We start from the raw sequence: 17,247 nt of genomic DNA, 5'->3' as shown, positions 1-17,247 counted from the left end.
AAATCGATAAAGAAAATATCGAAAGAATTTGCGCACAATTTTCATTCTTCGGTTTATATAGTAATTCATTAAATAATGAAATTGATAACATTAAACATTTTAAAAACCCATTTTATATATATGAGCAATTAAAAACAAATGAAAATTGGGAAAAAGCTGCTTTCGTTGCTGAATATCTTGGTTTAGAAGATGAATATAAATTTTGTAGATCGAAACTAAAGTCTGGAAATATAAAATCAAAAAGTTTAAATAAAATTGATAAAAATGAACAAAATGAAATTTTTAATAATTTAATTAATGAACTACAAAATTCATCAAATAAAAGTTTTGGTGAAATTTCCGGTTTTCTAAAAATGGCCGGCGCTAAATTAGACAATGAAATGAGAAATATTGTTAAAAACAGAGAAGAAACAAAACTAATCCAAGAAATCGAACAGAAAAAAGTTATAATTCACAAAATAAATAAAAACATTACAAAAAGTGACATGTGTAGCGCTTGCAAAAATGCACTTGGAAAAGGTTTTGTTTCTGTTTTTTCGTGCGGACATGTGTTTCATAAGATTTGCTGTAATAGTTTATATTCAAAAATAAAAAATACACAAATTGACTTGGGTCGTGATTCAGAAGCAGATGGTTGCCCTTTCTGCGGAATGCATTCACCAATATTCGTTCATATTCCAATTGCTCCAATTATGGGAGAATGGTCAACGGAACTCGAATAAATGTATTGATGTTAATGTAAATAAATAGATTTTTTTTTATTTTAAAATTTATATTTTCAGCGAGAAATAATGATAAACTTATGTATTAATATAAGGAGAAAATGATTTTTTCAATATTGAAAATGCCAAATTTTGTCTTAAGGGGCACCCCAATAGAAATTTTCACATAGCATTTCATAATATGCTCAGAGAAAGACAAAAATCAAAACTAGAAAAAATTCTCAACATCAATGAAACAAAGCAATCAAATCAAAAATGGAAGATTTTAATATATGATGATGCTGGTCTTTCAATTTTGACATCATACTTTGATCCTGATTTATTATCAAACTTTGGAATTACTTTTCATTCACACATAGACACCCCTCGTACAAAAATCGAGAATGTTTCTACAATATATTTTGTTGATTCCACTTTTTCTAATCTCGAAAAAATTTCGAAAGATATTTCAGAAGGTCTTTATGACGAAGTAAGTATTAATTTTACATCTAAAGTTAGCAAAAATAATCTTCATAAATTAGCTGAGCTTATTTCTAAAAGTTCGAATTGCAATTCAATTAAAAATATATTTGATCAACATATAGACTTTAAAGTTATTGATCATATTGTTTTCGAAATTTTACCAGATGACTCACTTAACAAATCATTATTTTCGTTCAATGCCACTGAATCTGATTTAAACAAAGCATATGACATAATAACTAAAAAGCTTATTTCAGTGTCTGCCACCTTTGGGGAAATTCCATACATTGCATATCAATTAGATTCTCCCATATTAGAGAATTTAGCATCAAAATTAACCGCCAAGCTAAGTAAACTTCCCAAAACTTTAATACGCTCTGAATCGCGACCGTTACTATTGTTATTTAATCGAAGTAGTGATATAGCAATTCCACTTCATCATAGTTTTACATATGGCTCACTTGTTAATGATATTCTTACAAAAGATTCTATTAATCATATTACTATCAAAGGCGAAGAACATACTTTAGATGAAAATAATGATTCATTTTGGTATGAAAATCAACATTTATTATTTGGTGATGTCCTTAATAACACAAATAAATATGTAACAAAACTTCAGAAGCAAATCGAATCAATTAAAAGTAATGCTGCAGTTATGTTCTCACAACGAGATTCAATTATTTCCAAACAAGACATTAGTGCATTACATACAGAAATATGTAATTCTATGATAGAACCAGCGAAACATAAACATTTGCTTTTGAAAGAAGAGTTTCATATGTTTTCACGTATATCAGGCGATTTTTCAGAATTACAAAAAACATTAAATACAATAAAAGATATAAATGATCGCGAACGTATTATACTCATTTCATATCTTTTCGATACTCTTTCACAAGATAATATCGAAAAATTAAAACAATCTCCAATTGATATTCCGAATATTGTTTTTCAATTACTTGACAAAATGGAATTCGAAAGGTTAAAAGTACTGAAGAAATCTTCCGGAAGTTTAAAGGAATTCTTCGAAAGTAAATACGGCGAAGATGAATATGAATTCCGAAAATATTATCCAATTGTAAATAAAATTAAGAAAGTGATTAACGGAAATTATAAAAATTTGAAAGTGATCGATCCATTAGGAAATGATGCAGTGAGTATAAATGTGAAACCAAAAAATGTTATCGCGTTCGTGGTGGGAAGCGGATGTGTCGCAGAGGCTGACGGCGTGTATTGGATAAATGAGGAAAATAAAAGCGCTGGCGTGGGGGTGATTTATGGGTGCACAAAGATGCTGACACCAAATAACTTCTTGGAGGAGTTGAACAAATTTATTTAATGTACAGTTTGGAAGTAAAAGTTAATGAAATTTTTATAAAATATATTTTGGAATAAATTGTTTTTGTTTAAAATATTTTTTTTTAATTAAAAATATTGTTATGATAATTAAAAGGAAAATATTTTTTAAAACAGAGTTAATAGTAATTTAGAATTATTTAGTTATCATGAAAAAATTATGCTTAAATTATAAATATCGGATCGTTTTAAAGAGCTTTTAATTTTATTATATATTAATTTTCATTATGAAAATGTTTTTATTTTGTAATTTTTGATAAAAGTTTAAATTCAAGGTAATTATATTTAAACGCATTATGTTAAATAGTAAACTTAAATTTTAACTTCATTAGCTTGAGTGATTATGAATGAAATAAGTATAGGTTTGATAACCTAAGAATCAACATTTTATTGAACAAAAATAAGCTTATCACTTTTTGTAATGTTTTGATTTTAATGAAAAGAATAGGAAACTTAAGGCGAATGTGTGTTACCTTAAGGAAAACATTCTTTAAATTATTTTCCATTCAAACTCATGCATTTCTTAAACAGCAAGTTTTTCTTTAAAAACTTTTAACATATTTTAAAAACATAATCAAACGTATGTTTGAATTCAAAAGCATTTTAATTATTTTGTTCTCCTTCCTTTTGTTCATTATTTTGTACTGCTTCATTTTGTGGACCTGCAATTGCAGAGGCTATTTGGTCAATTTGCATATTATTAAGTGTATTAGGATCAATTTGGCCATTTTGCATTAGCGATGCCAATGTTTCTGATGCCTCTGCAGTTATTGGAATGTTTTGAAGTGAGACATCGTTTGAATTATTACTAATTCCCTCATGTTGCATTAGTTCTGTCATTGCAGGATCTATAGGATTCACTTGCAATTCTTCGAGCGAAGATGTTTTCTTCTTAAGAGTCGAGTTCCATCTGTTTTTGACCGAATTATCTGTACGACCTGGAAGGAGCTTAGCAATCTCAGCCCACTTCTTCCCTATCTGTTGTATAGTAGTTAATATTATTCTGTCCTCTTCAGGGGTAAAAGGTTCCTTTTTGATTTCTGGATTCAAATGATTACACCACCTCTCTCGACATTGTTTTGCAATGCGACCTGGAAGGAGCTCAGCAAGTGAGCACCACTTAGTTGGACCGTTTGTATTTACCCAGTTAATGATTGTTTGATCCTCAGCATAACTCCATGACCCGCGGACAATAGATGGGTTAGCAACTTTCTTCCAATGGGCAAGAACCTGTTTAGCTGTTTTGTTCGGGAAATTAGTTGCTATTTGTGCCCAGTCTTCAGATTGTTGAACAAGCTTAGCTAAAAGCTCATCTTCTTCTGGTGTCCATTTTGAAACTCCTGAACGCATCCTATTTCGAGTACGAGTCGGAGCAAGCGCTGGTGGAGGTTCAGTTGGTGCTGATGTTTCTGCAAGCATTTGTGGATTTAATTTTGAAATCACAGAAACCGTTAAACCCATTGAATTAAATGACCGTTAGCTTTCCGTTTTTTCTTTTTGGCGCCTTTTTTGATAAACGGTTAAACAGAAAAAATTCGAAAATGTCGTCAGACGACCATAACGGTCACCGTGTCGAAATCTCTTTTAAAGGAGCCGAGTTTAATAGAAAACATAAATCATCATTTTCAGTATAAAACGTTTAAAAGATTGTTTTGAGTATACATTTCAAACTATTGCTTGGAGTCATTCAGACTAAAAAATAAAACTGTTTTGATAAAGTCAGACGATACGAACGATACCGACGGTTTTATCTGGTCAAGCACCCACCTCTAAAATCAGTGTTTGATGAACACAAGTAGCCGAGCATTCCAAGAATATCAAAAAGAGAATCCATATCCACTATCATTTTTTAGTTTCCGAATGGAAGGTGATCCACCAGTTGAAGATAAAGAGGAAAGATATTATTCTCGGAAAGGATATGCAGCAAGACTTGTTCATGCAACTCTCCGTAAATCTGGTTTCGTCGAGACAGAAACACTTCTTAAAGGTAATTTGATTTATGGAGGCCCTTTAGATAGCACAACATATGCCAAACTCAAACCATATCAAAGACTTACTCATTATAACAAAACATTTTCATTAGGCTCAAAGTCTGGTTATCACCATGTAATGACAAATTTTGCAGAAAGAACTGGTTCTTTTCCATCTTTTTATCCTCAATCTTTTCTTCTCCCAAATGAGTGGGAACAACTGGAAAAAGCTTTCCCTACATCAGAGTTATGGATATCCAAGCCAGGCGGTGGTGCTCGTGGTGAAGGAATTCATGTCATTCGAGATTTACCAAAAAAGAGCAGCAAGTGTATAATCCAAAGATATATTTCCAATCCAATGCTTATAAATGGACTTAAATTTGACCTCAGATTTTATGTTGCAGTTACTTCATTAGATCCTCTTCAAATCTATATACACAAGAACGGATTGGTTCGTCTTGCAACAGAGAAGTACGAAGAAAACGTGGAAGATATAGACAATGTATCAGCGCATTTGACCAACTTTTCAATCAATAGACATAATCCATTATTCAAAGCAACAGATGATCTCTCTGAAGATGGGAAAGGAAACAAATGGACGCATAATCCATTTTGGCCTTATCTTGATGAGCATGGCTATGATTCAAATAAAGTCCGAAGTCAGATTGAAGACGCCATTGTAACTGTCTTGATAGCATCCAGAGAAACTTTCATGTCGCAGAACAATCATAGACTATCATTTGAAATGTTTGGATTTGATGTAATGCTTGATTCTGATGGAAACCCCTATGTCCTTGAAGTCAATGTAACTCCAGCTCTGGGCACATCTTCGAAACTTGATATGTATGTCAAGGCGCCTGTTGTGCGCGACCTATTTAACATCGGCATGATACCAAAACCGTCAGAAGCCGTTCCAACCGTCCATGACTTGATCACCAAATTCGAACCCGAAAACGCAGCAGAAATCGCAGTTATCTATGAATATGAAATAACACTACAAAGATGCGGTGATTTCAGATGCGTTTTCCCAGTGAGAGAAAGAATTGAATCACACGGTTCTTTGTTAAAGCAGCCAACAAAAGCAGACATTGCGTTACAAAAATGGATTCTAATGAGTGAAGATGAAAAAAGTCAATATTTACAAGAAAACGGGAAATATTTCCAAGAAATACTAGAATAAATATAAACTGTAGCCGCTTATATATGCTTCTCTTACTTTTTAACTGTTTCATAGCGATGGTGTGCATCTGCTTAAGATGAAAAACATTATAAAACATTAACTAGTAATATTTTATCAATTTTATGTTGATATTTAACAAAAATGGGCAAGCCATGGATGTCTTGTTCAAATGCATACAACGTTTAATATCATCTGCTGGTTTGTCGAAATCGAAGGTCAAACATCCATTACCTATAAAGAAATAAATGACATCCTCATATTATCGATGATGAAAAATGATATAGAATATGCCATCAGCGATCAACTTTTTTACCAACCTTATTTATGGAAAATGTTTATGGTTGCTTTTTATTTCTTAGATCACATAATTTTACAGATAACATTATAAATTGTTGTAAAATTTCACAGAATCCTTTTATTATAAACAATTTTTTATTTACAAATTATACATTATTTGTGAAAAACTTTAAGAAGTCATCGAAAAGAAAAGAGTCGAATTCAGATGTTTGCTGAGAGAATTCCATCTTTTGTTCATGAACTGGAATTCCAGGAAACATATTCAACAACTGATCATTAATGAAAATATAGTTATTATTTAAATGCATTATTGCCTCTTTTAACTCATCAATATTTGGTGTTATTTCCAAAACAGGTTCTGGTTTGTCATTAACGGTCACCGTCAGATTGTCAAATTTTGTAACGATAAAATTAACGGGCGCAAACATTGATGGGTTTTGTCTTGCCAAAGCTTTGCAATCATTAAGAATATCTCTCAAGAAGAGTAAAGCTACCAATGGTTGTACATTACTGAACGAAGTGAAAGCCATTCTACCGCCAGAAGATTCTAATAAGATCATTGAATGAGAATAATTCATTATTTGATGATTAATTGTTGACGTAACTCTATCATTAACAGCCGATGTTAGATTTTCTGAAAGGCTCATTATGATTAATATTGAGTTATTAAATGTTGTTGATCTAATATTTTCGTCACCAAACTTTTTAGCAAAGTATGGCGGTATAAATTCCATTAATTTATTCGTAAGTTGTTCATCTTTTCTTTGTGAATTTGGTCTTTGTTCTTCGATCATTAATGTTTTTGAAATTTGACCAATATGGTCAGTATAAGATCTAAAAATTTTTCTAGTTTTTTTATCAGGCATTAAGTGTTCTCTAAATTCCACATCTGGGTTATCATTATGGATCAAAGGGAACACTTTATTAAGTTTTCTTGATATGAATTCTGAAGGTTTAGCGCCCAAAACGGTTACTGAGTTTGAAGAAATTGAATAAATTTCATCTGAATTTTCAACGGATGTAACGACCAGAACCGCCGACGATAGCTGCGGTTCTGACTTTTTTTCTTCTGTAGTTTCGATTTTTTTCTTTTGAGCCAAGAATTCCTCTGGGAAATTAAAAAGGGAGTTAAAACCTCTCATAATTAATTTCTGTCTATTTACACCATAAATTATTATTGTAATACAAATAAATATTATACAAATGATAAAACAATAAAAACACGAAATGGGTTCAGAAGCCATCCTAAAGAAATACGGCTGATAAATGTTTTTAAAGGCAGATATCGTAAAATGCACAAAGAAAGGGATATATTGCATGATAGAAGAATTCCTATCATTAAAATATTGATCATTCATAGCTAACTCAGCATTATGCGCGGGAGTTAAACAAGTTAAACCATGTAAATATAAGCAAACTCTTGTATTAAACAAATTAGTAACTTCACTTGAAGAGTTAACCAAATGACTATAAGAGTTATTAATCACGTCGAAACATGAAGTATTATAAAACAAAGTAGAGAAAGAAGCCTTTGTTAAATCCAACACGTTATTCATTTGGAATTTTATATCTTTCACATGAGAAATAGTACTAAGTTTATATACATATCTTAAATTAATCGGAATCAAAAATATGATGAAACAGAAACATATTAATAACCAATGAATGAATATGAAACAAGGAATAAATATCCATGACTTATTAGTTTTCTTAATAGTATCATCAATTAATGATTCGACATTATCTTCTTCTAAACCATATAATTGAATATCTTCGTCATCATGATTTACATCTTGTGAAACATTATTCTCTGATGATATATCAGAACCTTTATGACTTGAACTACGTGATAAACTTATTGGATGAAATGATCCTTTCTCATGTTGATTATCATAAGGTTGATTAATTGCACCTGTGAATGATAATAAAACGAGATTTTGTTGCTTTTCACTGAGATCAAAACCGGAATATTCACTTTGATCAGTAGATTCAGTTGCGGATTTATTATTCGAATGATTTGTAGGTCGTGTTAATTGTTTTGGTGATGTATTAGATTCTTCATTATTATTCATACTATTCATAAAACCTGACGAAAATTTGGCACCTGATAAATGTGATGATGATTGTAAATATGCTTGTGTAGGATCAAAATTCCAATCAGTCGATTTATCATTTTGAATAATCGGTATAAAAGATGTTAAATGTTCCCATGATTCATATACTTGTTCAAACATCATTAATAAAAGTCTTGAATGTGATTGTAAGAACTCAATAACTTTTGGATCTTCTTTCGAAAAAACTTTATTCACTTGTAATAATAATATAATTAAATAACCAATGATAAATATTAATGCGATTATAAACTCAGTTAATATTATATAATATATTAAATATTTCCGTTCAACTGTTTCTTGTATATATGTAACACTTGAATCAATTTCATTAACTTGTGTAGTTATTATATTAAAATCAGTAATAATATTATTGATCATTGTGGTTTCTAATGTACGTAATATATGACATACATCAGTACTATTAATGAAATGAGATTGAAACAAATCAAATAAAATTTCAGATGAAAAATCTAATGATGTTGAAATAGCAGGTAATAAATTAGTAAAATCTTGAAATATATTTAAAATCCGTGAAATTTCAATTATACATTGTGAAAAATTACTATAATTCGAATAATTTGTTATCCCATTAAAATTAGAACTAATTCCAATGTATAAAGAACATATCGATGATTGATATTGTTCAACACTTTGATTAATTAATTTCGATGCTTTTAATGCTTTGGAATAAACACTATCTTCCATAGGCTTCGAATGAAACAAGAACAAAATTAAAAACAAAAATGGTATAACCATATGAATAATTGGATAAATTGGTATTAATCTATTTGATACTTTAATAAATGAAGCAATTGGTGGCTCATTAGAATTATCTTTTAATTTGTTCGCAATACTAACATTCGAACTCTCTTCATTTTTAGAACTATGTTCAACTTGACTTTGTTTTGAGTTTTGTTTCCCATAATTTGATGTATTCGCTTGACTTGTATTACTCATACTTTGAAATGATGTATTTTGTTTAAAATTAGATGTCGAATAATATCCTAATTTAAGTTCTTCATCATTACAAAATTGCATTATTCGTGGATTATATGATAACATTGGATGTAATAAAGGATCTGGAATTGCTGATCGATTACCATTTAAATCAGTTGCAATTTGTTTGCTCTTTAATGAACAATCATAATCACCACAAGCAATTAAAAGAAATTGATGATATTGTATAAATAAATTATCATCAAATGGATATCGTTCAAGTAAACTTGTGATTTCATAATAAAGTTCGATGTAATAATATGCAGATGAAAATGCTTCTTTTAATGCTGACCATTTTCGATTTTCATATCTCATCTTCCAGAATAATGAATGATGGATTATGTATGAACGTTGTAATAAATGTATTGATCCTTGTTTAATATCATTAAAACCATTTAATAATGATTTTAATTTTTTCCCAAAAAAATATATCGTAAAACGATCAAATAATGAATTACTTGAAAGTTGTATTAATTCATTATACATAGAGTTCCTTCGACTTGGAAATAATGATAAAAAGCGTATGATCTCAAGCATTACAGAAGTGCTTTTACTTAAATGTTTTTGTGAATTCATATATCGAACAAAAATTGATGGATCTGAATTAGTTTTAATTAATACTCGTATCATTGATGCTGCTGATGTTGAAATATAATTAGATGGATCTTTAGTACTATGTGTTTCATTTGATATAAAGACTGAAAACAAATGTAAAGCTTGTCGTAGCTTAATTTTTGCTCCAAAATGTAATATTAAGATTGTAAATACAATAACAATAACTTCAATTAAAACAATGGCAAATATAGGGGGATTAAAAAATAATCGTGCTAAAAATAAAACACAAAAAAATAACATTGGTGTTAATTCAAAAAAATCACCAAATAATGATACATGACATGTGAGGTAAAATCGTAGGTAAAAGAGAGCGACCGTTAAAACTACTGATGCTATAAATAAAATTAATTTCACAAAAAAATTGGTAAAAAAGTCAAACAAAAGATAAAATATGCAAAATAATGAGCTAATAAAATATAATATAATATTCGATTTACCTTCATAGATATCTAATATCGATTTAATTACAAATGAAAATGGTTCTATAAAAAGTGAATTTAATAAATGATAAAAACCATAAAATAAAAAATTCATAATGCTAAAAACTAATGAAACCCATGATGTAGTATCATAAGATTGTACTATTTTTTCAATTATAAAGACAATTCGAAAATATTGGATAAATGAAAAAATTGGTACAAGTATATTGATAAAATATGTAATAAATTGGAGTTCAAAATAATTAACTGGTTTGTGCTTGAGATGTTGATTGGCTGCGTGAACAATTGTGAGAAATGTTCCGAAAAGAATTAGGAATATGACTATGTTATCAAAAAGAAAGGAAGATACTCCAAGAAACCATGGTAAAAAATAAACAACGCTCTGCATTTTAATGACTATATTGCTTCGTTTTGGCTCGTTGAAAAAATCTTCAGGGTCATCCATCGGTTGAATCAAGAGAATAAAATATTGCATAAAAATAATTATGACTTTAATCCACTGCATAGCGATGGGTATTTTTACTTTGAACTTGATTGAAGCGAAGAGCGGATACAAAAGCTCAAAGAACTTGATCCGCATCCCCTAGAATTTTTGAAAAGAAACGTTGGAACCAAATACGTATTGAAAATGAGCAAGTAAAGTAAAGAAAAATTGTGTGGATAGACAGAAAAATGAAATGCTGAAATAACAAAGCAAAAACTTAGGAAAAACTGTGCGTTTAAAAATGAGACTATCCTATCATAGGAACCTTATGTAATAAAGTACAAATTTAATGATTCTTTTATAAAAGTATGTTATAAATTATGATATCAACCAAAGAATCTTGGATAAGTTTATCAAAAATTCTTACAAATCACAAAGAAATAGCAAAGCATGTGTGGAGTTAATATTAACTTGTTATTACTTATATGTTTCGAAATAACGAAAAATGTTTGGCAATATTTATGTTCTCTTAAAAATGGCCATTCATTTTTCTAGAAACATCGTAGGTACGTGTTCCAAAAACATTATCTAGATGATGGGAAAAAAATATCATAAATGAATCAGATCTGATTGTACAAAAATTTTTGGATTCATGAAATCTTTTTATGCCATCAATAGGATATTTTGGAACAATTGATATTTTCATTAAATTTTATATGTAATTTAGTAATGTTTTTTTTAGAAAAATAAGACATATCATATGATTAGCTTTATAAAGCTATATATATATATATCTGAATTTATTTGTATTTAGCAACCTATGAAAAATCAAGTATTTCTAGAAGAGAATTAAATGGCATAATTTTGAATACCTATGATTCCTTATTGTGGAATGTAAATTTTTAACGTATTCCCATATGTTAAGGCACCCCAATATAAAGAAAATGTTTTGTTTACAAAATCATGCTTTTTGAACCGAAAAGTGACGGAGGTTATGGTCTTTCCTTTTAAAGTAATGGCCGAACTCCTTTTCATTCAACCAATCCAAAAGAAGGATCCAAGAAAACCAACATGGCACGGAATCCCACGCGTTGCTTTAACACGTCCAGCTGTAGCTGCTGAGATCGATCCAATCAAACCTGAAGAAGTCCCTGTTCCAGAAAGGAAGACACGTGATTCTATCCAAAATGGCACCATTGTTATCATTCTTGATGGTGAATACAAAGGTAAACGTGGTGTTGTTTTTGCTGATAATGGAAAAGGTATTGTTAAAGTTAATGGACCAGCTATAAAACCAATTGAGGTTGATCAAGATTTCTTAATTGCTACATCAACTAAACTTGAAATAGGAAATGTTGATGAAGCAGGTTCTGCTGCTGCAATTAATGCTGCTGCAGAAAAGATTCCAGAAATGGTTGACTACCTCAAGAGCACATTTACTCTCAAGCCTGGAGACCGTCCACATCTTATGAAATTCTAAACACGCCAACTATAACCGGAATTTGATCTTGTGTAAAGTATATAAAAAGCGGTGACGTATCGTGCGTCAAATGCCATACGATCAGTTGATAGTTGTATAGTTTACAAAATTTCTAACTGTAAGCTTTCAGTCTGATGTTCGCTTTACTGTTTTTGTGTATTGCTAAAATTTCAAAAACAAAAGCATGTGCTAATTTCTGCTCACGCAAGTTCAAATCTTCAAATGAAACTAAGGCATGCATGATCGGTTGCACTCATTCAATTTATGAAAAGGTTCCTAAAAAACTTTTATCAAATGCAACACCAAGATATGAAGTTACAGCAAGTTGCCGTGATTATTGTGATGAACATTCATCGGAATTTGGCAATTTCCTAGCACCATGTAAAACATCATGTTCTTTCTATGATGAAACTGTAGGAATCGACAGCTGTGATTGCGATTCATCTTCCAGTAATTATGATAAGTCATGTCGCGCCGGATGCGCATATATGGATAATGTTTGGAAATGGGGAGGTGGATGGAAGTAAACCAAAAATCACCTATTTTTTTTTTTTAGTTGAAAGCAAATTGCTTTGGCTTTACCTGTATTTATTGCTCCTCAAAGAAGAAGAAACAACTCGTTTTAATCCACAGATTCTCCCGATGTCAAAAACAGGTTTCGACCAGAAAACGCTGTCGTTACATATAAAGTTCCATTATTTTCTCCAGGAATTGTTGGATGTAAGAAACATTACTATTTTTAACTTAGATCTACTTTTTGGTGAATTGGCTGATAAGAACTTTGATTGTTTTTGTAATGTATAACATCATTAACTTAAAATTAGCAATCTATTTGAGATTTTCAAAACTTTCGACAACTCAATCATATATCTAAATTTTTTTTAAACAAAAATATCTTTTGTCAGCAAATATTAACATTTTTTAAATAATTTCAAAATTATGTTTTAATAGCATATGCTTTCATTTTTTTGTTATAGTTTTTAAAAAAAAATTAGTAAAATGTGATCAAGTTCATTTAGATTGCTGTCCACATTGCATCCTTAGATAAAATCAAAAGCATCTAAAATAATTTAATAATTTTTACTGGTTAGAAATACGGACATGGAATAAATTTATTAGCATTTATTTTCTTAAGAAAGGTGAACATTTTAATTTTTGATTTATTTGTTGATGCTTATTATTCGACATTTATTTATACTTCATCTATGATTCATAATATTTTCTGATACCTGTGCATTTATTTGAGGAAGAAAATTCTGTTTCATTGATATGATATGAAGCTCTAATTTTTTCAGTAAGTAAACCAAAAATTTCGATTTGTCTCTTTTCATCTGCTATTTTAAAAGCAGTTTCAAAAAAGATTAATAATTTCCAAATATGATATTTAAATTCGAAATCATTGAATCAAATATTAAATATGTTAAATAAATATTAGTAATTTTAATGTTAATTCCTTTATGATTAAGAAGTAATAACACTATTCCAACGTGACCATTTGATGTTGCTTTCATAAGAGCAGTGTCAAATAAATTGATGAATTTCCAAATAATGTTACCAAACATAAAATAATTATAAAAAATATTATAAAAATGCAAATAAATATCTTTGGAATTGACATCGATTCTATTGTCTTCAAGAAGTAATTCCACTATTTCTGTATTACCTTTTTGAGATGCTATCGAAAGAGCTGTATCAAATATTATTAATAATTACCAAAAATTATATGAAAAAATTTCGAAATAAGAGAAATATATATCAATTGAAATAAATAAAAATCCTTTATATTAATATCTAGTGATTCATCTTCAAGTAGTAATTCAACAATTTTTATATGGTTAAATAAAGAAGCCCACATAAGTGCAGTTCTAAATAATTTAAATAATTTCCAAATAATTTTTTAAAATTAATAATCAATAAAATAAACTTGGAAGACAATAAATAAAAACCTTTAAAATTAACATTAATTGAACTCAATTCAAGAAGCGATTTAACAATTTCTGTTTTACCATTCCAAGCTTCAATTATAAGGAGGGTATTAAATGATTTACATAAATTCCAAATCTCTTTAAGAAGTTCTAAACCATTAAAATAAACTTTAAAAAAATTGGATAAATATCTTGAATATTAACATCAATTTCATCTTGAGCAAGAAGATATTTAAATATTTCAATGTGGCCTTTTGATGACGCAAACATTAATGCAGTTTTATATAATTTTTATTAATACCAAAAATTAACTTGAAATTTTAAATCATTTTAATAAACAGAGAATACAATAAATAAATATTCTTTGCATTAATATCTATTGAATGTTCTTCAATGAGTCTTTTGACAACTTCAAAATTTCCATCAAGTACTGCTCTATGAAGTGGAGTTCCAAAAAATAATTATAAATATCAAATTTTAATATAAAATATTAAATTTTAATCAAAAACATAATCTGCTTCATCATCACTGAAGTTTTTCTTCATTTCTTGAATTTGGCACTTTTAAAATTTGGCATATTTTGAAAAAAAGCCACAAATAGCATAAATAAAATATGGAAGCAAAGCCAAACACTAATTGAATTTTTAGACTGAAACTTTTTTCAAATCTTAATCATTATTTTAAATTATTAAAATCACAAAATAATTATGATAATTTTCTAGACTTATGATGACTGTTTATTTTGTCTTTTAAAGGAAAACAAAATTTTCAACAAATAATGCACATTAAATTTATCTTAATTTTGTCAAATAACGTGTTAAATGGTCGAACTTCCTTTAAGATTATACATATGCTTTATGTTCATTTATGCTTTTTAAATTTAATATTGTAATTTCAACATATATATTGATCAATCATAATAAAAATTTTATTCAAATCAATAACATATTGATGCAAGTTTACTGGATGTTGACTGTATTTATGGGGTTTCTATTTCGATGAATGTTTTTTGATTAAATTTTTTTTTTGTTTTTTTGGTGATGTGAACTGAAATTCAGAGTATTTTTCGGTTAAAAGTTTTTGTTCGTGGTCATCCACAAATCCAAAATATGTCTGTTCCTAACCTACAAGAAGACCAAATTGGAAATCCAAACAATGAGGATTACAGAAAAATACCAGTTCCTCCACAAAGACGTGCCGCTTTAAGGAACAATTTCCCAGCTATTGTCCAACCAATTGTTCAGCAATTAAAGTTAAATGTTTGTTACAATACTCACATTAATTGCATAGAACTTAAAACAAGTTATCAGACAACAAATCCAAATGCCATGACAAAAGCTGTTGATTTCATAAAAGCTTTTTTGAATGGATTTGAAGTGAATGATGCACTTGCACTTGTACGTCTTGATGATATTTATATGGATGAGTTCTCTGTTACAGACATTAAGACACTTCATGGTGATAATTTATCACGTGCTATTGGACGTATTGCTGGTAAAGGTGGTCAAATTAAGTTTGCAATTGAAAACTCAACAAGAACAAGAATAGCATTGAATGATCAAAGAATTCATATCATTGGAACCATAAATAACGTCAAAATGGCAAAGAGAGTTATTTGTGACTTAGTCATGGGAAGTCCTGCTAACAAAATATATGCCAAACTCAGGAATTTCCAATCTTGGCAAAAGAGGCAAGGATAAATGATTATAAAATATATATACAACGAAGTTTTAATTTTTGAAAATAACTGTCTTTGAATAAAAGTTTCTATTAAGATTTTGGAATGTATTTGTTCTTTGGTCGTTGTAATAATGAAAATTTAAATTTTAAAAACATCTTTGTTTTCGTAACCATGCATGCTACTTTGCGGGTGTGGTTTACTTTGGGTAATGGTTTAATGGAAATAAAGCTTGATGCTTTAAAAGCTTGTTTTTAGTTTTGCTTCATTATTAACGGTCGACATCTCAATGCTTTTTGTTTTATTTTCTTATGTTTTAACAAAGGAATTGACAGAAATTATGAGCTTAAACGAAGCCAAAAATGTATTAAATGATCTTGAAAACATTGAAGTAGAATTACAAAAGCATGTTTCAAATTTAAATGATTTTGCATCTAGATTTGATTTTTTGCTAGCAAATGATCAAAAATTAAGGAACACAATAAATTACCTTCAAAATATGGACAAGTTGAAGCAAATAGAAAGAGAGATTATAAGTGTTCCAATCGATTTTGAAAAGAATACAAATTTTAATGAAAAAGAAAATTATTTCTATTATGAAAAGCCATCTGGGCTATTTAAAAAGATTTCAAATTTCATGACATCTCAACGTTTTATTCTTAAATCCCCAAAGCAATCTGCAATCAACAGAATTGACTTTTCAGAAACAAAAAATCAAAGTTGCCTAGTCAAAAGCTTTTGCTTGGTTTTTAGAAACCAAGAGTCAAAGTCAGAAAATAAAATTGGAACATTCAAACTTCTCCAAAACAAAGAAAAACAATCGTTTGAACTTCCGTCTCATGTTTACTTCAACGAATTTGATATAATTCCAATCGATAATTGGGGTGACGATGATTCAATTTTTTGTATCCCAAAAATCCAAGTTTTCGGCGAGAAAGGCTTTCAATAAATTTTGTGTAATTTTCCTTAAATTTTTTTTCTAATATTTAAACTAAATGACATGTCATTTCTGAGAACGCAATCAACAATATTTTATATATAAATTGTTATAACAAAGGAGCAAAAATACAATTTTATTCCTGAATCAAAATAAAATTTTAATGCTTCTTCATTATTAGTTTATTATTACTTCTGTGATTTTATCAAATTATAATTAAGACGATTCATATGTTTGAATCAACAAAGGAAATATGGTTTCTAATCAACAAACAAAAAAGGATTTAATGTTAATGAAAAAGATTATGTTTGAGAATAATTTTTGATATTTATATTTAGGTTTTGTTACACCTCTTATATTTAGTTCTCAAAACAATTATATTGAAACAGTTAAATTACTTCTTAAACAAGAGGGAATTGATATTAATGCTAAAAATATTTATTTATTTTCTTTAAAATTTATTTTAATAATTTTATATTTCAAAATAATATTTGGAAATTATTTAAATTATTTAAAACAGCACTTATGAAAGTATCTTATAATGGTTATACAGAAATAGTTAAATTACTTCTTGAACAAGAAGGAATTGATATTAATGCTAAATAGAGATAAAATTAATTCGATTTGACGATAAAATGTTTATGTTAT

General features: G+C 28.8%; 5 protein-coding genes across 5 annotated transcripts; 4 read left to right on the top strand and 1 right to left on the bottom strand.

Moving 5' to 3' along the window:
- Nucleotides 1-3,146: 3,146 nt before the first annotated feature.
- Nucleotides 3,147-4,004, bottom strand: GO595_001138 (Myb-like DNA-binding domain containing protein; the record flags this gene model as incomplete). The annotated part of the gene is made up of 1 exon (XM_067913904.1): nucleotides 3,147-4,004. One exon carries the CDS (start codon nucleotides 4,002-4,004, stop codon nucleotides 3,147-3,149), a length of 858 nt encoding a protein of 285 aa, XP_067778756.1.
- A 324-nt stretch (nucleotides 4,005-4,328) lies between these two features.
- GO595_001137 (Tubulin-tyrosine ligase family protein) lies at nucleotides 4,329-5,693 on the top strand (the record flags this gene model as incomplete). Its single annotated transcript, XM_067913902.1, has 1 exon — nucleotides 4,329-5,693. The coding sequence occupies one exon, from the start codon at nucleotides 4,329-4,331 to the stop codon at nucleotides 5,691-5,693; it is 1,365 nt and encodes a 454-aa protein (XP_067778755.1).
- A 5,901-nt stretch (nucleotides 5,694-11,594) lies between these two features.
- GO595_001136 (60S ribosomal protein L6) lies at nucleotides 11,595-12,059 on the top strand (the record flags this gene model as incomplete). Its single annotated transcript, XM_067913901.1, has 1 exon — nucleotides 11,595-12,059. The coding sequence occupies one exon, from the start codon at nucleotides 11,595-11,597 to the stop codon at nucleotides 12,057-12,059; it is 465 nt and encodes a 154-aa protein (XP_067778754.1).
- Nucleotides 12,060-12,193: 134 nt separating this feature from the next.
- GO595_001135 (uncharacterized protein) lies at nucleotides 12,194-12,586 on the top strand (the record flags this gene model as incomplete). Its single annotated transcript, XM_067913900.1, has 1 exon — nucleotides 12,194-12,586. The coding sequence occupies one exon, from the start codon at nucleotides 12,194-12,196 to the stop codon at nucleotides 12,584-12,586; it is 393 nt and encodes a 130-aa protein (XP_067778753.1).
- Nucleotides 12,587-15,093: 2,507 nt separating this feature from the next.
- Nucleotides 15,094-15,684, top strand: GO595_001134 (RNA-binding protein PNO1; the record flags this gene model as incomplete). Its single annotated transcript, XM_067913899.1, has 1 exon — nucleotides 15,094-15,684. One exon carries the CDS (start codon nucleotides 15,094-15,096, stop codon nucleotides 15,682-15,684), a length of 591 nt encoding a protein of 196 aa, XP_067778752.1.
- Between the last annotated feature and the right edge of the window lie 1,563 nt (nucleotides 15,685-17,247).

Source organism: Histomonas meleagridis (genome assembly GCF_020186115.1).
Source record: "Histomonas meleagridis strain 2922-C6/04-10x chromosome Unknown contig_12, whole genome shotgun sequence".
Lineage (NCBI taxonomy): Eukaryota > Parabasalia > Tritrichomonadida > Dientamoebidae > Histomonas > Histomonas meleagridis.
This window is presented reverse-complemented; position numbering and strand designations above follow the sequence as displayed.